Source organism: Neofelis nebulosa, chromosome 15 (genome assembly GCF_028018385.1).
Source record: "Neofelis nebulosa isolate mNeoNeb1 chromosome 15, mNeoNeb1.pri, whole genome shotgun sequence".
Taxonomy (NCBI): Eukaryota; Metazoa; Chordata; class Mammalia; order Carnivora; family Felidae; genus Neofelis; species Neofelis nebulosa.
Window position 1 is genome coordinate 47,501,421 of NC_080796.1, and position 23,460 is coordinate 47,524,880.

At 38.9% G+C, this 23,460-nt stretch overlaps 1 protein-coding gene across 9 annotated transcripts in view; it reads left to right on the plus strand.

The window, feature by feature from the left end:
* Positions 1 to 23,460, plus strand: part of PPP1R12B (protein phosphatase 1 regulatory subunit 12B) — a 221,391-nt gene that overhangs the window by 54,219 nt on the left and 143,712 nt on the right. For all 9 annotated transcript variants that reach the window (XR_009254074.1, XM_058700771.1, XM_058700777.1 and 6 more), the window contains exons 2-8: positions 3,059 to 3,189; positions 8,753 to 8,871; positions 15,417 to 15,576; positions 16,855 to 16,999; positions 18,052 to 18,126; positions 20,757 to 20,836; positions 21,490 to 21,629. Coding sequence is in view for 8 of the 9 variants with exons in the window: in XM_058700771.1 (XP_058556754.1) it covers positions 3,059 to 3,189; positions 8,753 to 8,871; positions 15,417 to 15,576; positions 16,855 to 16,999; positions 18,052 to 18,126; positions 20,757 to 20,836; positions 21,490 to 21,629 (850 nt within the window). In the remaining variant the exon portion in view is untranslated. The remainder of the gene's footprint in view (positions 1 to 3,058; positions 3,190 to 8,752; positions 8,872 to 15,416; positions 15,577 to 16,854; positions 17,000 to 18,051; positions 18,127 to 20,756; positions 20,837 to 21,489; positions 21,630 to 23,460) is intronic.

Here is a 23,460-nt window from a genome sequence, read left to right on the forward strand (position 1 = left end):
GTCCTCGGGACTGAAAAGCAGAAGGAAATGAACATAAGCCATAGCAGAAGGAATTGGGCTAAATGCAAAGAAGAATATTCCCAGTGATGTCATGAGTAACATCAGAAACTTTTTTAGTATCCTTTGCCTGTTCAAGGAAAGGAAAAGACTCATCTGTCTGGAAGGTTCATTGCAGCTCTGCCTAGAGACATCGTGTTGGAGCCCACGGCCCTGGACCAGGTTTTACAGATGGGTGAATCTGCTCATCTACCGGGCTTCAGTCGTGAATGAGTCAGCAGCACAGCTGCAGATGGAGTGGGCAGAAGGGCATCTAAATTTAGTCGTTATTCACTCGAGAAGGTTTTCAGTGATTATTTGTCTCTCCTTCATGGCTTTAGTCATATTCCTTCTTCTGGAGACCGAAACAAAAAGAACAGAGAATGGTCACTCCAAGATACTTCTTGAGAGCGAGTGCCCTACAACTCTGTTGAATGTCTCTGAGGATGATTCTCTTTCAGCTGAACCATTGATACATACTATTTTATTCACATTGTTCCTGAATTTGGGAACCTGCAGGATTCTTTACCCTAGAAAGGGAATTTTTTGAAGTCAGGCTTGATAAGCAAGCTCTAAAATCCTGATAGTTCGAAGACATTTTTAACCAAACTGCCTTCCTCCTAGAAGATACTGGAGGTGGGGGAGGGCAGTGATGGGTGAGGAGTTAGTACAGTTTGTGCTTTTTCTACAAGAAGTTGCTATTTGTTAAACTGGTGGCTTAAAAACAACAACAATGCCACAAAAGCCCACGAGGTAGGTGGTATTCTCATGCTGTAGATGAGTACACTGATACTCAGGTTACATACCTCTTTCAAGGTTATCCACATTGGCAGAGCTGGTATGCAATCCCAGGGCTGTCTGGCTTCAAAGCTGATGTTTTTAACAATATACTCTCCTTCACTTTGTGGAGGATATGGGGGATAATTTCACTCTTGACCTACTTTATTTTATTTGAGAGGATTCTTTGGAGATTGATGATCTGCCAGATTACATTGCAGATCGGGCCAGCTTTTTGTTATTGTCTTCCCAAACATCGTCACAATGTCATTCTTCTAAAAATACTCTTTCAAGAATTTCAGATTTATAGACGAAAATATCACAAAACTGAAAAATAAAACTGAAGTGGTGATAGAGTGAGGGAGATTAAGAAAAGGAAGGGAGAGAAATAAGAGGAAAGAAAAGAGAAGTTTCTCCTGTTTCGTACCTGGACTCACTGGGCTTATTTTAGGCCCCCTGGGATTTGGTTGCTGTCATCATCAAAGAGCAAAGAATGATCTTGAAAACATTGGCTTCCAAAAGTCTGCCTGGTGGTGGTGTGGCCATCGGAGCTAAGTTTTTAGACTGTTGAGCTAAAGAAATTTTGCAACCAGGCAGGAAGCAGTTGACCCAGCTGTTTTAACGCAGGTTACGATGACACATTTGACCTTCGTGATACAAGCCTTTGTTATTACATGGGCACGACACTTTCTTCTCCTTGGACTTCAGTACCTTTCTTAAAAGTACCCGTTTCCATCCTTTCACTTAAAAGTCTTTGTTAACAGTTTTTCGCAAGGTACTCTGCAATGAGTTGGCCAAATCTTACTCTATGGGGTTTGCAGACTAGCGGACATGCAATATATGAGAAGAATTTAGTGATAATAATAATGAAGTATTCTACCTGGTAAAGAAGTAAAAAGTAAATTAGGAATGCTTGTAGAAGTTGATAAACCTAAGAGAACACACAGAAGAAATGTAACTTTTAGAGCTACTCATTGAAAAAGAGACCATTATGAATTGTGGCTGTAAAAGTCATCTGGCTTCCAGAGGTCACGTTAAAGGAATATATTCCATTGCATCAGATCAAATCTAGGCTGATATGTTAGCCAATCTCAGTACCTGTAAAAAGAGTATCAAATGGGAAAAATGAACAAAGGTGCTTTTTGTAACTAGGGTTACCCAGTTAAATTTTCATCCAGAGCGCATCAACCTCTGTTCATCCATGCCCCTGCTTCCAGGCAGTATTGACATGAGGTTTATCTCTGGAGGGAGTTCCCATAAGTTCTCTTGGTAAGATGTATACTACTTAAGTCCCTTATATATATTTAGAAAAGGGAGGAGTATTTTAATAGCCTGTACAGACAATTGTGGATACTCTTCTTGGATATTATATACTCAAACTCCCAACAAGTAGTAGTTTCTTAAACGAATTAGTTGCATTGCAGAATCTGAAACCGTGTGAATGGATTTTTCTTACTTTGTGACATTAAAAATAGGAGTCTCATTTGTTTCTAGGTTCTGAATTATTCCAACTGTTTTGGAACGATAAAAGCCCTGATAATGATTACCTTTATCAATGTGGGCATTGATCCTTTTTATTCTGTACATTTATTAAGACAGCCTTTTGGTCTGCAGATCTCATTGCTATTTGTGACTGTTTCTCCTAATTGTTGCTGTGTGATGGGCAGCTAAGGATCCCTATAACTACCCATAACTACAAACATACTTCGCCATATTGGTTGGAGCCATTCAGAAAATACATGGAAAGAAAATACGTTTCTTCAGTTTGAAGTGATCACCTCATCCTTTCTCACCAAAGCGGGGATTGTTTGGCAACCCTAGAATCTTAAACTATAGCTTCCCACTGAGGAAATTGCATTTGATTCTGTATGACTATTTTGTTTTAAAAGTCATAAGCCAATTAGCAGTTTCTAACGTGTCCTCTTTTTTATAGTATGATGATGAAACAGCTCAGCCATTTGAAGTCCTTTAGAAACCACTTTCACAATTAATCCTGATAGTACTGTAAATAAGATTAGGTGTCATTATACCTGTTTCACAGCTGGAATATTGAAGACAATTCAGGGGTTTGCATAAGATTACAAAGCTTACAAGTCACCCTCTGGACGCTGGTATCAGCAATTTCAAGAAATAGAAATTAATATATCATTACAACTAAAGTATTGTCAGTGCCCAGAGCAGTGTCTGGCACGTAGTAGAACTCAATAAGTACTTGTCGAGTGAATGAATGGACTTTTCTTTTCAGGCCTGTATTGATGAAAATTTGGACATGGTGAAGTTTCTGGTGGAGAACAGAGCCAATGTAAACCAGCAGGACAACGAGGGCTGGACACCCCTTCATGCAGCAGCTTCCTGTGGCTATCTCAACATAGCAGAGTGAGTCTCTGTGTGGGCTTGGACTCTTTGTAGGAATAGCCTTCTTTTCTTCTCTTAAAACTTTGAATTCATAAACAGTTGTAATTTCTATTACAAATTATAAAAGCAGGAAGATGAATCATTTTTAAGGAATAATTGATACTATTTTTTATATATAGCTGCTAAATCCAGTTTTTCAGTTGAAATTTTTTGTTTGCTTCTATTTTCAGGAAACATACATTTTGGCATACTTAGAGGTGGCTTCTGTCTGTTGCACTATCTGGGTCACTTTTTGAGCAACTATAACATATGTGGGCAGGCCTAGAAATTTTTTCTGGACTTCCTTGTAAACTTGTTTTATTGTTTAAGAGAAACATCAGTGGGGTGCCTAGGTGGCTCAGTTGGTTAAGCATCCGATTCTTGATTTGGGTTCAGGTCATGAGCTCACGGTTTGTGAGTCTGAGCCCCGCATCAAGCTCTGTGTGGACAGTGCAAAGCCTCCGTGGGATTCTCTGTCTGCTGTCTCCTCTCTCTGCCCCTCCCCTGCTCTCTCTCTATCTCAAAAATAAATAAATGAACATCAAAAAAAAAGAAGAAAAAATCAGTGTTCAGTACAAATGAAGGTGGAGAATGCCTGACATACTGATCATGATACCCATATGGTTAATAGCAGAAGAATAAGCCTAAACATGGAACAGAGGAAGGGTAGGGATTGGCATGTGTTTGTTCTCCACATTAGTTGAATGGTATGTTTATTAAGACACACAAGTAGCTCCTGACCTCCATGACAACTAGTTGCCCTTGCCTTGGGCAGAAGAATCCTGACCACATGGTGTCTAGGGTGTAAGAGGTACTAAATAAGTGTTAAATGAAAGAATGAAATTTATTTTTATTTTATTTGTTTGTTTATTTATTTTAAAGTAGTTTCTATGCCCAACATGGTCTAAGTCATGACCCTGAGATCAGGAGTTGCATGCTCCACTGACTGAGCCAGCCAGCCACCCAAGGTTATTTTTATTTTTATTTTTTTTAAACTTTTTTTAATGTTTATTTATTTTTGAGAGAGAAAGAGACAGAGTGTGAGCCAGGGAGGGGCAGAGAGGGAGACACAGAATCTGAAGCAGGCTTGAGGCTCTGAGCAGTCAGCACAGAGCCTGACACGTGGCTCGAACCCATGGACTGTAGATCATGACCGGAGCCGAAGTTGGATGCCTAACCAACTGAGCCACCCAGGTGTCCCAGTTATTTTTAAATAGGAAAGAGACTTTGGCAGTTGAAACATCTTTAAAATGAGGCAACTGAGTGTTTTCTAGAGATGAGAGTAAATTTAGGTTGGTAAGGTAAATTCACTAAATAAAATGATATTCTGTGATCCTTTGAAAATCAGATGCTTGTTTTAAGACCCTTTTCCATATAATTAGAGCTCTATTATATTTCTCTTATTCAACAAACAGCAGGGAGAATTATGTTGGCAGCTATGTAGAAGCTTGGGAATGGCTTCCCGCAGAATCTGATTTACCCAGGTTTCCTGGGGGAGAGCCTGTGTCTCTGTTTTGCTTTCGAGCCAGGATGCTCAGTGGGAGAAGTTAAACAAAGGGAGAGTCAGAGCCAGAGAAACACTAGGCAGCAGCACTGGTGTTTGACTGGGCTGCTTGTTCTAAAAAGTGGACAACGGGATCGGCCCCAAAGCCAACAGAAGCAAACAATGCAGTTTTCTTCAGTCTCGGTTCTTTACCCTGTTCTCAGTCACCTCTTCATCCCTTAGACTGTCCTCTTCTCAGAGTCTCCTAGAAAAGGCTCTGATTCTCAGCCGTACCCACTAATGCCAACAATCTGATGTCTAAGAGTTAAGGTGGCTTCCTCCTAGATTTCAATTTTTACTTAAAAAATTTGTCTAAGAAATAGTTATAGAACATGCTAGCACCTCATTTTTTATATTTCATTATTTGTTCAGGTGGCTTGTTTGTGATTTCTGAGTTGCCAAATCTCATTACATCCAAGAATTTCACTTTTTTTCCGTTGGCAGGTAACTAGCAGAGCTCATGCTTAGAATTAGGATCACTTGTGTTGGCATTATCCATGGAGTCTCTTTCTTTTTTCTCTTTTTGTGAAGCTGAGTACAGAGAATGATTGTAAATGCTTTTTTACAGTGGTTTCTTTAATTCATCTTTCTGGATGAACACGGTTCCTTTGGAAATAAGTTCAAAATTTAACAATCTCCTGCCCAAATAAATATTACCTTGAGTGAAAGGAATCAGTGAGAGTTACTATTTCCTCATACAAATTATTTCTCTTTAGTCAAATGAAAGTCTGACCAGGAGAGAGATGATCTAGACTAGAATTTGTTGCATGGGTGAGGTGGTGGTAGGGATGGCTTTCTTTAATTTATCTTTCATTGTGCGTATCATTATGAGAAAGTTTGATCTTGAAATTATTTATTTATTTGCATTTTGTAGCATTATTTTCTGTACAATGGAAAAAAAAACCTCACTGCTTATATTACTCATTTTGGTTACTTTACCTTTGGGCCCGTGAACAATGTTTTAGATAAGATTAGCCCTTGGTCATTTTGTCTTTTTTTGGTATCTTAAATTTTGCATTCTTATCCTCAGAATCATCAGAATTCCAAATTTCAAGGGAGTAGAGACAAATAAAAGGCAGATTAGCTTTCTAGGAAGACTCCAACTGCATTCGATTTCATGTTCCATTATCTTTTTGTCTCATATTTGAACTCGGTTTGATATGTTTTTAAAAACAGGTTTAGAGGCTATTATTTTTCTCATTTTAATTTGAGTTCAGGCTTACTGCTAGTTAGCAGGATGTTTTATATTTTTATTACCAGTAAGTGTTTAACTTAGAAGCAGCAGATTGACCCAAGGGTACAGCATTTAGTTTGGCTTTATAGTTTATTGGGATGTTAATTTATTCTGAGTTTTTAAACACATTAAATTTTCTTTCTTCCTCCTTTAGATATTAGTATTTTTACTAATATATTAGTGATGAGTAAGGAAGAATAGGGAGGCTTTATTTTCTAAAGGGCATATTTATTTTGCTAGTTGGTATTTCTGAGTCTCTGGATAACTATAAAGATTCTCAGGGGTAAAGTAAATATTACTCTATAGATTGATATTTGTTCTTACACAGGTAAAAGTGTGAAACTAAACAGGTTTTTACTTTTTTCCCCCTAAAAATGGTCTAGGAAGGAAGCTTTGCTTAACAGTAATCCCTGAGTCATAGTGAGCCAGATTGCTTTCTAGAAATGAGTTTTCTTGATTATTGGCATAAGAACATGTCCGAAAAGGGAAAAACAGAGAGGCCTGTATAACCAAGTGACACTGTGACTGATCCAATAAGAGATGGAATAGATGTCAGAGCACAGTAGTTAAGATGTTTCATTTATTTCAGGTAATATTTATGGAGTGCCAAGAGAAGAGAGATGATGTCACGATGTTCTGGCAATGATAACAGTGAGGAAGACACAGTTCTTGCCCTCAAGTAGCTTTCAGCCCGATTGGGCAGTTGCATCAATAGTGTCATGGCAGAGGTCCAGAATTAGCGCTGGGGAGGGATCAGGGGAGAGGGTGGAGTTTTAGGAAGGAGACAGAAAGTTCAGTTGTTGACAACAGGCAAAGGCTACGTGAAGGCAAAAGCATTTTAAATGGACCTTGAAAGATATGGAAAGTTTCTAGAAGGGAAAGGATAAAGAGAGGGTATTTCATTCGGTTAGAGGAAACTACTTAAGCTTTGGAGGAGAGCTGAGTGAGAGTGGGATGTGTTTGGGAACGTTAAGTGGTCCAATTTGATGAGAGTATAGGGTATAGTTCACTACAAAAAGCTTTTATTGAGCGCTTACTGTGTAGATTATTTCCATTTTGATTTTTCAAGGTGATTTTTCAGTTGTAGTTGAATGTTCCCCTGGCCTGAAGTTGAGGAACCAGAAGAGAGAAGGTATTGAATATATAGAAATGAAGGAGTAATTGATGGACAGAGGATTGGTACTTGATAGAACTAAGAATGCAAAGAGAGGATATTAACGTTTGAATTGAAAAAAGTCTGTCTTCCTCTGAGACTGAGGGAAGGACAGAGACCGCTGAAATTAGATGAATTGTGTATGCGTTTGCACTTTATATATGTGCAATTGATCTATAAATTAAAAACATTTATTGAGGCTCTGTTACACCATGTACTAGGCACTAAGAAAGCAAAAACATGATTTTAATATAGTCTTCATTAATTCTTTCTCTTTTGCTAACTCTCTGAAGAGAGAATGACTATATATTGATAATCTTTTGAAAATCTCCTACGGTATCTAAAATGTGATGCCTTAAACATAGTAGGGGTCCAATAAATGCTCACCAAATTGTTGAAATCTGATTTAAATAGTTTTTTTTTTTTCTCCTTTAAATACTTTTCAATGTTTGTTAGAGTTCCTAGCATTACTGGGATTCTCACTGGCCCCAAAGCACCTTGATCTAGTGAACAGATGAACTAGACTTGAAGATGGAAGACTGGGGCCGTCACCTCTGTCATTTGCCACCTATGTGATTTTAAGAAAATTACTCAACATAGATGAGCCTCAATTTCTTGTGGAGGTAGTACTACCCATATTGTCTACTTCATAAAATTATCTGACTCATTATGTAATTTTATGTGAAAGCACTTCGAAAATCAAAAAAGATCCAGTTAAGCTATTAAAATTATCAGACCTGGGGCACCTGGGTGGCTCAGTCGGTTAAGCATCTGACTTTGGCTCAGGTCATGATCTCGCGGTTTGTGAGTTCGAGCCCCGCGTCGGGCTCTGTGCCGACAGCTTGGAGCCTGGACCCTGCTTCAGATTCTGTGTCTCCCTCTCTCTCTGCCCCTCCCCTGCTCATGCTCTGTCTCTCTCTGTCTCAAAAATAAATAAAACATTAAAAAAAATTTTTTTTAATTATCAGACCTTTCTTCCTCAGAATTGAGTATTGCATTTCAATACAGAATCTATTTAGAATTTAACTATTTATTTCTTTAGTAATTTAGTTTCCTCGTAGACTGTAGAAGGTTTCATGTAGATGTATGGTTGAAGAGAGAGGTATTGTGGAGACACGATTTACGCAGATTCATGCACATTTTAATTCATTATTTTTCTATTTTCATACCCCAGCACCAATATATTCTAATGTGGCATTGAGAAAGTTTTTGTGAGAATTACTTCTTTACATACCTTCTGAGAGCTCTCATTCTCAATATTACAAGTGTAATAAATCCTTTTGGGAATCTGGACCTCAGGGATGGTAGGTGAATTCTTAGAGCTGTATGTCTTCCTTATGGTATTTAGAAAGTCTCTTGCTATCCAATAAGAATGAGAGGGTGGAAGTTAGGAATATGAGTGTGAAAGAAATCTTGTTTTGTTGGCATTGTTCATCAGGAAATAGAGACACTTCCAGTCCTAATTATTGAAGGTTAATGGAGTTAGAAATTAATAATGGAACACATCATCTGGGACCATATTTAAAACCTCAAAACAGTGGCCTCACTCATATGCATGAGTTTAAATTGATATCAGATTGACAGATAATATAGATCCTGTATCTTGTCTACACAGGTATTTCATTAACCATGGAGCCAGTGTGGGTATTGTGAATAGTGAAGGTGAAGTCCCCTCTGACCTTGCAGAAGAGCCTGCCATGAAGGATCTTCTTCTGGAACAAGTGAAGAAACAAGGTAAAAAAACTAAGCAATTAGAGGGGGCCAGGAGAGACTCTCAAACATTGCCACTTAGAAAATAATCCATTTGCCGTAAAAAGCTTTTCATCATCATATGATAGGAGAGGATTAGATCTGTCTGCACAGTATTAGTTATCAATTACCAGTGTTGTGTGTCCTCTTAAGAATTCACATAAGAATGGTTCAAATGCCAAAAGGGTGAGCAGTCATTCCTTGTTTTTGACATATCTGAGGATGTATACCCATTGTGTAGTTGGGAGTGACCTGATTATTTTGATAATACAAATTGGACTGACGAGGAGCATGAACATTTCTGAGTATACATGGTATTGGATTTTGCTAGACATTATGACATCTAAAGAAAGGATGATATATAATATAAATTTGAATATGGGCCAAATTCTGTTTATGACTTAATTTTCAGAAGAATCCATATCAGAGAATAAGCCAGAATTTTTCTGAAGGTCTCTAGGTTCTTTTAAAAAAAAATATTGCAGATAGATAGCAGGGAGGACAGGTTTTAGGAAGTTTACTAGAACCATGAAGAAACTTTGTGGACCTGATTTATAGTGAATTTTAGTCTTTCCATTAAACTTCCTTACCCACAGTCTGCACTTATGCCAAAAGATTTAGCTCCAGTGGCCTTTCCTGATGTGATCCTTTAGAACAGGCAGGCCAATTCTGGCCACATCCATTTGTTTACATAACACCCAAAGCTGCATTTGCACTACCACAGAGGAGTTGAACAGACTGAATGGCTCATGAAGCTGAAAATATTTGATATCTGGCTTTTTATGGAAAATATGCCAATGCCTACCTTAAAATAATGATGTTCTAGGGCAATAAATACTTGTTTTTACTGCCTTCCTGTGTATAATTTTTGTGCCCTTTGAATTAAAGAACTTTATACTTAGTTTACCATTCAGTCCCACTCAGCCTTATCCTAAGATTGGCATCACAGTATACAAAAACTTTTTTTTTAAACAAACTGAGATTTTAAAAATAGCTTTAAGAAACAAACTTTTCTATTTTGATTTCTGACTCTTCAGTTAAGGAATATGCTCTGTTGGAAGAGGTATTCAAATGTATGCTTAACTTTGCAGCATGACAGTTCACTCTTTCCATGGAATTCTGGTATGTTCTAAATTAGATACTCCTTTCAATCCAACAAGAAGGTGTAACAGGCATAAATACATATGCACTCAACTTTGGAACACCTAAATGTATTAAATAAATACTGACAGATCTGAAGGAAAAATAGATTTATTGTATTATTGTCTATTTTGACAATAGGGGGACTTTAGTACCCCGCTTTCAACAATGGATAGGTCATCCAAACAGAAAACCAACAAGGAAACATTGGACTTGAGCTATACTTTAGATCCTATGGACCTAATAGACATATACAGAACATTCCATCAATAACAGGAGGAAGACTGGAAAATTCACAAATATGTGGGGATTAAACAACATGTTACTGAACAACAAGTGGGTCAAAGAAGAAATCAAAGGAAAAATTTAAAAACATCTTGAAGGGCGCCTAGGTGGCTCAGTCAGTTGGGCTCCAACTTTGGCTCAAGTCACGATCTCATGGTTCATGAGTTCAAGCCCCATGTCAGGCTCTGTGCAAATAGCACAGAACCTAGAGCTTGCTTCGGATTCTGTGTCTCCCTCTCTCTCTGCCCCTCCCCTGTTCGTGCTCTCTCTCTCTCTCTCAAAAAAATAAAAATTTAAAAAAATTTAAAAATATCTTAAAACAAACAGAAATGGAAATACAACATGTTAAAACATGTTTTACATGCAACAAAAGCTTTTCTTAGAGGGAAGTTTATAGTGACAAATGCTTACATTAGGAGAAAAGAAATAATCTTAAATATACAACTCACCTTTACATCTCAGAGAACTAGAAAAAGGAAGAAACCAAGCCCAAAGTTAGCAGAAGGAAGGAAATAACAAAGAGCAGAGCAGAAATAAGTGAAACAGGGACCAGAAAAAAACAATAGAAAAGATCAATGAAACTAAGAGCTGTTTTTTTGAAGAGATAAATAAAATTGACAAACCTTTAGCTAGACTAAGAAAAAAAAGACTGAAATAAATAAAATCAAATGAAAGAAGAGGTATTACAACTGATACCACAGAAGTGCAAAACATCATAAGAGGCTACTGTGAACAACTATGCCAACAAATTGGATAACCTAGAAGAAATGGATAAATTCCTAGAAATATACAACCTACCAAGACTGAATCGGGAAAAAATAGAAAATCTGAACACATCGATAACAAGGAGATTGAGTCAATAATCAAACAACAAGAAAATCTCAAAACCATGTGGTTTCTCTGGTGAATTCTACCAAACATTTAAATAAGAATACATACCAAGCTTTCTCAAACTCTTTCAAAAAAATTGAAGAGGAGGGAACATTCTCAAATTCATTTTATGAGGACAGCTTTATCATTATATCAAAGCCAGATAAGGACAGTACAAGAAAGGGAAACTATAGGCCAATATCCCTGATGAATATAGATGCAGAAATTCTCAACAGAATATTAGTAAACCAAATTCAACAGCACAAGAAAGCTAATACACTATTAGCAAGTGGGATTTACCTCTGAAATTCAAGGATGATTCAATATACATAAATATGATATAGAACAATAGAATGAAAGGTAAAAAAAAATTGCATGATCATTTCAACAGATGCAGAAAAAGCATTTGACAAAAGACAACAACGTTTCATGATAAAAATTTGAACAAATAGGATATAGAAAGAATGTACTTCAACATTATAAAGTCCATATATGGGGGCACCTGGGTGGCTCAGTCGGTTAAATGTCTGACTCTTGATTTTGACTCAGGTCGCGATCTCGACTCAGGTCACGATCTTGCAGTTTGTGGGATCAAGCCCCACAATGGGCTCTGCGCTGACAGCATGGAACCTGCTTGAGATCCTCTCTGTCCCTCTCTGCTCTTCCCCTGCACATGCACGCATGCTCTCTTCTCTCAAAATAAATAAATAAACTTTAAAAAATGGGCAGAGGATCAAAATCCTCGAGGAGAAAGCAGGTCTCTTTGACCTTGGCCGCAGCAACTTCTTACTCAACACGTCTCTGGAGGCAAAGGAAACAAAAACAAAAATGAACTACTCGGACCCCATCAAAATAAAAAGCTTCTGCAGAGCAAAGGGAACAGTCAGCAAAACTAAAAGGCAACTGACAGAATGGAAGAAAGTATTTGCAAACGACATATCAGATAAAGGGTTAGGATCCAAAATTTATAAAGAACTTATCAAACTCAACACCCAAAAACAAATAATCCAGTGAAGAAATGGGCAAAAGACATGAATAGATACTTCTCCAAAAAAGGCATCCAGATAGCCAACCGACACATGATAAAATGCTCAATATCACTTACCATCAGGGAAATACAAATCAAAACCACAATGAGATACCACCTCACACCTGTCATAATGGCTAACATTAACAACTCAGGCAACAACAGATGTTGGCGAGGATGCAGAGAAAGAGGATCTCTTTTGAACCGCTGGTGGGAATGCAAACTGGGTGCAGCTACTCTGGAAAACAATTAAAATTAAAAATAGAAAAATTAAAAATAGAACTACCTTACGACCCAGCAATTGCACTACTAGGTATTTATCCAAGTGATACAGGTGTGCTGTTTTGAAGGGACACATGCACCCCAATGTTTATAGCAGCACTATCAACAATAGCCAAAGTATGGAAAGAGCCCAAATGTCTATTGATGGATGAATGGATAAAGAAAATGAGGTGTATGTGTACACACACACATACACACACACACACAATGGAGTATTACTTGGCAATCAGAAAGAATGAAATCCTGCCATTTGCAACTACGTGGATGGAATTAAAGGGTATTATGCTAAGCGAAATTAGTCAGAGAAAGACAAATATCATATGACTTGACTCATATGAGGGCTTTAAGATACAAAACAGATGAACATAAGGGAAGGGAAGGGAAGCAAAAATCCTATAAAAACAGGGAGGGGGACAAAACATAAGAGGCTCTTAAATATGGAGAACAAACAGAGGGTTACTGGAGGGGTTGTGGGAGGGGGGATGGGCTAAATGGGTAAGGGGCATTAAGGAATCTACTCCTGAAATCATCGTTGCACTATATGCTAACTAATTTGGATGTAAGTTAAAACAATAAATTAAATAAAATTTTTAAAAATGGGCAGAGGAACTGGATAGACATTTTTTTCAAAGAAGACATACAAATAGCCAGCAGGTTATGAGAAAATGTTCAATATCACTAATCATCAGGGAAATGCAAATCAAAACCACTGTGAGATATCACCTTACACCTGTTTGAATGGCTATCATCAAAAAGACAGGAAATAGTGTTGGTGAGGCTGTGGAGGAGAGGGAACTCTTGTACACGTTTGGTGTGAATGTATATTAGTACAGTCACTATGGAAAACTGTATGGAATTTCCTCAAAAAATTAAAAATAGTACTGCCATATGATCCAGCAGTTCCACTTCATGGTATATATCTAAAGGAAATAAAAGTAAGATCTTAAAGAGAAACCTGTACTCCCATTTTCAATGCATCATTATTCACAATAGCCAAGATATGGAAGGAACCTAAGTGTCATTCTATGGATGAATGGATAAAGATATTTTATATATATATACATACATATACGTATATATATATATATATACACATATATATGTATATACGTATATGTATGTATATATATACACACACGTATGTATGTGTATATATATAACATATATATGTATATAATGTACATATATATATATATATATATATAACGTACATATATATGTGTGTATATATGTGTGTGTGTGTATAATGGAATATTATTCAGCCATGAGAAAGGAGGAAATATTGCCCTGTACAACATGGATAGGCCTTATGCTAAGTGAAATAAGTCAGACAAAGAAAGAAACAAATATTGTATGATATCATAGAAATGGAGAGTGGAATAGTGGTGTCCGGGGGGCTGGGGGCGGGGATGAATGGGGAGATATTGGTCAAAGAAAGGGTACAGACTTCCGGTTGTAAAATAAGTTCTGGGGATCTAATGTACAGCATGGTAACTATAATTAACAATACTCTATTATGAACTTGAAGGTTGCTAGGCGATCTTAAATGTTCCCAGCACAAAAAAGAACTGGTAATTTTGGGAGGTGATGTGGTTGTTAACTAACTTTATTGTAGTGATCATTTTGCAGTATGTCAGTGTCAAATCAACATGTTGTAAAAATTAACTTACATAGTATTATATATCTATCGTATCTCAGTGACACTGGGAAAAAAAGAAATAAAATAAATTGCTTACCCTTTCACCCTGTCTGTCCCCCCAAATCAGACAGATAATCCTTGGATAGTTCACAGGTTCTCATTTAGGAAGTGAGTTGGAAGAGAGTAGACCAAACACAGAGAAAGCCTGCTTGTGGGTATAAAACTCTTTGGATGGGTATGTTTGTATTTGGGACATGTAATTATCTTATATAAGGGGGAATGCCCCACCCTTGTCCCTTTTCACTGGCACAGATGTTGGAGAGTTGGTGGCTAAAAGAAGGAACCTTTGGGAGTTCCTCCATAATGTTTTAAAGTGAAACAAAAGCTAAATTCCCTTGGAAGTTTAACTACACGTGACCTACTGAGCTACTCTAGATTCTATAGCTTCAGGTCAGTATATTTCCCTTCATATGGAATTGAACATTAGAGGTAGATTATTTTTTTAAAGTATATCATACCTGAAACCAAGATTTTTAAAAAAAAATATTTATTTTGGGGGGAGTGTAAGTGGGGGAGAAGCAGAGAGAGGGGACAGAGGATCCAAAGTGGGCTCTGGACTGACAGGCTGACAGCAGGTAGCCCGATTGGGGCTTGAACTTACAGACCTTGAGATCATGACCTGAGCCAAAGTCGGACGCTCAACCGACTGCCATCCAGATGCCCCATGAAACCAAGATTTTTGGTTACCAATCTTATGGTGTAGTAAGTGGAAAAGAGCAACAGACAGAGACCTAGGATATCAGAGTTCTAGTGGCAGCTCTGATGTATTTTGTGGCCTTGAGCAAAGGCACCTCACCTTTCTATGCTTATTTCCTCATCTGTTAAATAGTGATAGTAATTTGCTCTATTTACCTCAAAGGATTATTGGCCAACTAAAACGGTATAACATGTAGAAGTTCTTTGAAGTGTACAGCATTGTGCAAATATTATAATACAAAACTAGTGTTCTTTTGGTCTTTATGTTCTTAAAATTGAAAACAAGTTTAAGCACGTTCCTTTAATGGAACTGCCATCACATAGTATTTAAAATGATGATTTAACCCTGGCAAAACTACTATGTGTATAAATGCCATTGCTCTTCTAAATAAGGAGTAAACTTGATGAATACCCAACTTGGTGACTAAACTGTTATTTGTGGTTTTATTTATGATGTGTTTAGAACCTAAGGAAAATATCCTGTCAGATTTAAATGGACCTACAGTAATGCTGGCTATCTGGTTTCTGCAGGAGTTGATCTAGAGCAGTCAAGAAAAGAAGAAGAACAACAGATGTTACAGGATGCCCGCCAGTGGCTCAACAGTGGGAAAATAGAAGATGTAAGGCAACCTCGTTCAGGGGCCACAGCCCTCCATGTGGCGGCTGCCAAGGGCTACTCTGAGGTCCTCAGGTATGGTGCATTTACATCAGTCAGGAACTTGGTAGACTGGGAGAAAATGAGCTGGGTTTTGGAAGCAGGGGGTGAATTCGATTTTCAACTATGATGCATTTCTTTCTTTGTTGTTTTCCTCTCTGATCATGCAGTCTTTTCTTATGTTTTGCTGATTTGAATCCATAGATGGTCTCCCACCCTCCTACTATCACTTTAGCTTCTCACTGACGTGCATGATATAAAACAGAGTTGAGGTAGACTGGCCTAAGAGATGACCTTACGTGACCTCTCTGGTTTATCACTACTTTCCCTGCAATCTTCACCTTTGGTGTCATGTAATACAGGACAGAATCATTTCTGTCAGGTCATTTTGGTCCTTTTTGGACACAGATCATTTCTTCGGCTCTTTAGATGAACTTTACAGATACTGAGTGTGCAGTGTCCAGCTAGACTAGGAGAGTTTAACTTACATGAGGGATTTAGTTTCTACTCGTCTGCCTGTTCCATTTTTCCTTACATCCACACATGCTGAATGTAGCTCTTGGTGCTTACTGTTGACAGGCTTTCCCAAATCGTGGGTAGCTAATAGCACTGTCTGTGTAGTCGTGGCCAGACTCTTCCAGTGCTTCATATTCCACCCACCGTGGGGTTTCCCTGGCCTGGTTGACGTTCTCTGGAGTTCTTTGTGTCTGGAGGCCCGTGGTAAAGGGAACCTCATTCAGGCCAGTGCAGCTTGGGACCTCAGGAGTCCTACCTTTCTTCCTCCTTGCACACAGATTATAGCTTTGTAGTTAGCATGAAGTCCCTGCAGATACTTTGCAGGGTTGGAAGTGTGCCAGCCTACAGTAAAACTTACAGGGTCCTGGAAAGGCCAACTAGAAAGGTAGTAAGTAAAGCGCCCTGAAGATAATGCAGTTCTCACTTTACATGTTTCTTCCTTCCTGCACTAGAAGTGGAAAACACACCTTGTAACAGAATTATGTGGTTTGGCTAATATAATTAGGCTTTGGTTAATCTCAAAGGTATACACCTTTCTAAACGTTTGCATCTATGGTGCAACATGGGTGTGCCTAGGAAGTGCCATAGGACCTTTAAGAGAGGGTTGATAACTGTTCTCTATGATTGGTTTTCAGTGTAGTAACTATGAAACCTGAGCTCTGCCTTAGAGGACAGAAATAATCACAAGACCCCAGTGGTTCAGGGCCAAAATCTGAAATATCAATTAGGTGATAGTTTATGTGGCAGAAAACTATAATATAGAGGGTATAAATATCTTGTTTGGGGTTTTCTTCTTAGACTTTTAATCCAGGCTGGCTATGAACTCAATGTTCAGGATTACGATGGCTGGACTCCCCTCCATGCTGCTGCGCACTGGGGTGTGAAGGAGGCTTGCTCTATCCTGGCGGAAGCACTCTGTGATATGGATATCAGGAACAAACTGGTTAGTATGCCCGACCTTCTAAAAGGGCAGTGAGATTGGTGGCTGGGTCTCTAGAACAAAAACTTAAAGTCTCAGTTAAATGGCCAGGCTCACTGTCCAGGGAAACATATGTCACAGGCAGCTATGGCTCTGCTCCCCACATCCTCCTCCCTCCCCCCTGCCTCATTATCAACACAGAGAGGTTTGCTATGTTAAATAAAACTCTACTGACCTAGCATTCTGATTCTATTTATGTTGAAGGCCCTAAAATAAACAGGAAAAAAAAGATATTTGTCCTTGGCAAAAATGAGCATTGGAAGTCCTAAGGCTATTGTTTGTGGTGAAGTATGAAAGGTGTTATTTTGCTTCATTTTTAATTCAAAGACTTTTAATAGCTGAGCTCTACTCACATCCAGTCACTGAAAAAACATTATAATGACAAAGATCCTTGTCTCTGGCTGAAAATAGTGCTGTTGAGCCTCATGTCAAGCAACTTTAGAAGCCTTGGAACTCCTATCCCAACAATACTGATTTTCTAGGAATCCAGAGACATGGCTTTTTATTTAGTAAATGTTCTTACCTGCCTCACATCTCTCCTGAACCCAGCTTTCTCTCAGATTGTGGGTTAGCGTCCTAAATTGTGCTGACATTTCCTAAAAAAATACCCTTCTCTCACTTCAAGGGAGATGACATGTGCCCTGAACCTCCTTCTGAGGCTTGTAAAAGCCCCTTATTGAATTTATCAGAGCAATTAAGACCATTTTAGAACAGGTACAAGGAGAAACTTCAATTGATTATTTGCCAAAAGGCAATAAAGCATTAGAGATGATATGATGCTTTCCTCAATACTGTTTTACAAACTATAAAAACTTGTATTTAAAGGACTTGCTGTTCCTTGTTTTGTTTCTTCCTCTGTGCTAGTTGAAGGCATTGTTAGAATGCAGAATAGATTTTAGGGAAGCAGCTATCAATTGGAACAAAGGCATAAAGTGAGTATTAAATAGTTTTCCCATAAAGTCACGTGATCGCTATTTCTGTTTTCTGTTGATCATGGTACCCCTTTTCTCTGCCAGGGCCAAACACCATTTGATGTGGCTGATGAGGGTCTTGTGGAGCACTTGGAGATGCTCCAGAAGAAGCAGAATGTGGTGAGTCTTCAGTTAATGCTTTTAAAGCTTTTGTAACAGTGTAACAATGGGGGCGCCTGGGTGGTTAAGTGTCCAACTCTTGATTTCAGCCCAGGTCATGATCTCGTGGTTTTTGGGTTCGAGCCCCAAGTCGGGCTCTGTGCTGACAGTGTGGAGCCTGCTTGGGATTCTCTCTCCCCCTCTCCCAGCCCCTCTCCCACTGGCGCTTGCTCACTCGCTCCCTCTCTCTCTCTCTGAAAAATAAATAAATAAACATGTATTTCTAAAGCTTTTATAACAATGCAGTCCACTGCAGATATCTCAATCACTTGTTTTAGTTGTCTACTGAGAGCTGAAATGGACATATCTGCATTTCAGAGATGATCATTATTCCCTTCAGGGACTAGCAATAGTCTGTTAGAAGATATTCCAAAAACCATTGTTGTTAAAGTTTACTCATCATAAGATAGCCTTCAAGCACCTGAAAGTCAAAAATGACAAGAACAGGGGCACCTGGGTGGCTCAGTTGGTTAAGCATCTGACTTCAGCTCAGGTCATGATCTCATGATTCATGAGTTCGAGCCCCACATCAGGCTCTGTGCTGTTAGTGCAGAACCCACTTTGGACCTTCTGTCCCCCTTTCTTTCTGCACCCTCCACCCCTGCTCCTGTTTTTCCCCCCTCTCTCTCAAAAATAAACAAACATTAAGAAAATAAAATAAAATCTATTTTTAAAAAGATGACAAGAACAATAAGCTAATAATTACCCTTGAGTTCTAGAAAGTGAATGTGGTATGTTCAAATCAGTTTTTTCCAAATAGGGAGTACCAGGGTAGAGGACATCTCATTAACTTTTTTCTCCCCTATTGACTGGAAGGACATCTTTATTTAAAGTAAATTCACTACAGAAAGGAATATATTTCTTTCTGAAAAAGCAAACAAGGCCACAAAACTAAAACTGCCTTTTGGCATTGGACAGTACTTGGTCAATGACTCATACTTATTCAGCATTCATCAGATATCCAGAATTCAATCCACTTCTCCCTTCTCATTCTAAATCTTTTATTGTTTGGCTGCACGTACCATTCTGTTGCTTAGTGCTACATAGGAGACCGGTACCCACGTATAGACTGTGGAATGAGAAAACCCACCCAATATAAAGACAAACTGTAAATCATTTACATTTTCTACCCATAAGTGGGATGAGTGATTTGGGCAAGGAGAATAAAAATCAGTTATTGATGATCAGGGTTGATGTTTGAACAGAGTGGGACAGAAAAAAATCACTAGCTTTCCTTCGCATGATTGTGGCTCAGGCATGTGAACTCAAGTTTAGCACCAATAAGAGAAACGTAGAGCAGCTCTGAAAGAAAGAACTCTATATAGTTCACTGATGGGACAGACCAGCCATGTCTCACCTCACCCATGTTCACCGCACCTGCACCGGTAGAGTGAAAATCCTCGTTACCTCAAGGCTTAGTTGGGAGATTGCATATGTACAGCTCAGACAAACACAACCTCCAGTTCATTTTGTTTTCTTTAGTGAGCAACTGGAATCGAAACTAAAACTTAGGACTTTGCAAACACAGTATTGGTGCTGTTGTTTAGCAGCAGCAACCTTCCTAAGATGTATACTTTGCATAGTTTGCTGGTGGTGTTTTTTTTTTTAAGTCCATTTATTTATTTTGAGAGAGTAAGAGAGCATGAGCAGGGGAGAGGCAGAGAGAGAGAGAGAGAAAGAATCCCAAACAAGCTCTGTGCTGTCAGTGCAGACCCTGACTTGGGGCTTGATCTCTGAGATCATGACCTGAGCCAAAACCAAGAGTTGGATGCTCAACCAAATGAGCCACCCGGTGCCCCTGGTTTTTGTTGTTTTTTTTAAACTTTCTATTCTGAAATAATTTTTAGACTCACATAGAAGTTGCCAAAATAATATAGAGAGTTTCTGTGTACCCTTTACCCAGCATGGTTTGGTTTTTGAACGTAAATAATGTTTTCACTGAATAACATTTCTATGTTGGGAATGGTGCTTATCTTTGCTCCATGCCTAACTTTGGGGTCCAGGGATATAAACACTTTTTGTGCAGAGCATGTATCTAAGGACCAGATGATTTATTCTAAGGGCTTATTTCCCCGTTAGTACTATTGCCGACCTAATTCAGTATGTGGTCATAAAGAATTCTTTCAGAGTTCCTTCCTTTTTTTTTTTTTTTTTTCCTAGTCTACTAGAAGCCAGGCTTTCTTTCTTTTTTTTTTTGTTTTAAGTTTATTTATTTATTTTTATTAATCTCTATACCCAACGTGGGGCTCGAAGTCATGACCCCCAGATCAAGAGTCACATGCTCTTCCGACTGAGCCAGCCAAGTGCCCCTAGAAGCCAGGCTTTTTTTGAAGATTGGGTTTGGATATTTCGTATGGGCAGTTTTATTGAACCTGTAACCCCATGCTTTTTCTCCTACCTTGGATGAAGATTGCTCTCTGTCATTGTCTTCCAAAGAGACCCAACTGATGTGTTTCTCTTTTCTCAGTTCTTTCTTTTTGGTTTTGGTCCTGTCTTCTTCAGAATGACAGTACCATTTTGAGTTCTCATTGTTGCTAATTTTTACCAGTAGTTAACTTCCCTCCTTTTCTCTCTGTTTTCTCAATTTCAAGCTTCGAAGTGAAAAAGAGACACGGAATAAGCTCATTGAGTCAGACCTGAACAGCAAGTTGCAGAGTGGACTCTTTAAGAAGTAAGACATTCGGAGCTTGTGAAATGTGATGAGCTCTGCTGTGTGTGGGTGCTATGTGTATGTGACATACTTAGCTTGAGAATTTATATAGTAAAGAAACTGTGTTTGAATCTTTGAGGGGCAAGGAGGTGGCACTGAGATATGGGGAAACACTGAGGATGGATGAATGTGTTTTACATTTAAAAATTAATCGAGACTGTGTGCAACATTTCCCCCCCTGGCTTAGGGGTTCCTAGTCCTCATTGCATCCCTAACTATATGTTCTGTGAACTCAGGGACCATGTGTGTTTTGTTCACCACCATTCCAGGGCCTGGCATGATTTCTGGCATGTAATAAGCACTCAGTAAACATTTATTAAATGGCTTTTAAAACATATTTGCTTGCTTCGTCACCATCAAGATTCATAGCCTTCCTTTCTCCTGTGTGTTGAACAGGTGAAATCTGCTTAAGTCATACTCTGAAGTTAAATGCTAAACCTTAGTCTGCAAAAACCCAAAGATCCAAAAAAATTTAGACTTGAGAAGGATTTGATGTATTTCTATTACCCCTTCTACACAGAGGTTTATAGACTTGTTCTCTTTATGCTTGATTATCAGTGAACTTGAATAGTTTGCCATTCTGAATTGCCCTCAAATCATCTTCTTTAATTTAGCAAAGAGAAGATGCTCTATGAAGAAGAGATACCCAAGTCCCAAGAAATGGAGGAAGAAAGCAAAGAGTCCAGCAGCTCCAGCTCAGAGGAGGAGGAAGGTGAAGATGAAGCTTCTGAGTCAGAAACCGAGAAGGAGGCAGGTAATGCAAAGATCCTGTTTCCATAATGCAAGGAGATCACTGCTTATCACAGCTAGGAGACCTCAGAGGGCTCCAAAAAGAGCTTTAAGTTTAGTTTTCAAAGATAAGATATCCAATTTTGAGTAAAAGCTCGGTTGTAAAAGCTGTGAGCTATGTTAGAAATATGTGTACGAGTTTCTGTGTAGCCATATGATAAGGTGCCCCCAAAATTCTTGTGTATGTAAAGGAACCATCTGTCTGACCTCGGGTTGGTGGGATTGAGAGACCAGATTCCAAACCTCACTATGCTAAGAGACTGAGGAGATGAGGTCTTGCAGAGGCACATTTGGTCAAGTCTCCTTAACCAACTGGTGAAAATTTGCATTTAGTTTTCAGGTTCATCTGATTCCCTAAACAGAATCCCAAGATCTTATTTTTCCTTCTGATTATGTGAAGCTCCTTCAATTCCTGAGCTGGGGATTCAAGAGGGAACAAAATCATATTTACCTTTATGACTCTTACTATATATGCTTCCTGTGGTACTTCTTGAGTTTATCATATGGCAAGACAGGACCCCCAACAGTGAGAGGGAGCTGCTAAACATGGTCAGATCAGCATGCTATAAAATCACCCATAGGTTTTGATATACAGTCAGGCAAACGCTGAGGAGATAAATACTGGGTTTTACTCAATAGAGGTTCAAAAGCAACACAATAGCTCTCATGGATCATTGGAAGTTCATGATAACTAAGATTTTACCGTACTTGTGTCCTGAGCTCACTGGCTTGTATTGGTAGTATTAGTATTAGCTCATCGAATGTCACCGAAGGCAATTAGAGACCATTGACTGTGCAGAGAAGATAAGCACTAGCTAAGTTGGTAGCATGGGAGATGACCTTTTACTCATGGAGCCTTGAATTTCTGTTATTAAGTAGGCATAGCCTACTCTGGAAATGCTGGTGTAGTACCCATCAACATTTGTAAGTACTCATCTTTTTTATGTTTTTACTGTTTTTTGAGTACTTACATGTCTTAGGCTTCAGGTATTACTATCTGGTCTTGCTCTGTGCTAGATCACTTTGTTGGCTACCAAACTATTAGAAGAATGGGAGGGAGCTACCTGAACTACTATCATTGTTTTGTGGTATGTACCCATGCCTCAGGTCTCTGGTGCCCTGCAGCCCATCTCTACATTGCTTGTTGGAGTCAAACACCCACAGCACCCTTTGGCAGAGGTGATGCTACACCCCTGTCCAGAAACTGTCTACGATCACCTTCCTCACCCATGGCTTTGCCTGTGGAGTGATCCCAAACCCCGTCGCCTGACCTTTAAGATCTTTCATAATCCGTCTCCAGCCCACCTTTCCAGTGCTTTCCAGGGCCTAGGCAGCACCATCAACTAGCCACGCTGGATTGTTTGGTTTCCCCAAACATGCCCTGAGCTTACCTATCCCTGGACATTTATTTGTGTCTTCAAATTCATTTCTGGCCATCGAGTGCTTACTGAGTGATTTCTGTGAGAAACCATGGGATTTACCACACTGAAGAAGCCTTTCTTTAGTTTTCCTATACAAGAAGCTGAAAAGGAACGGACCACTTCACTGTTCTCCCACCCCATGATAATCGCTCCCCTGTATGTATCCCTCTAACACTTTTTACTTATCTGTGTTGTAGCACTCCTCATCTCGGCTGGAAACTCTAGTTTATCATTTACTCGTAACTAGGTCTCTGTGAGATGCCAGGCACAGGACAAGCATTCACATTCATTAAATGCTTTTGTTGAACACATCTAGGAGATACAGGGGAATAGGAAGGCAGATACATGAATCAAATACATGCCACATGACAGAGA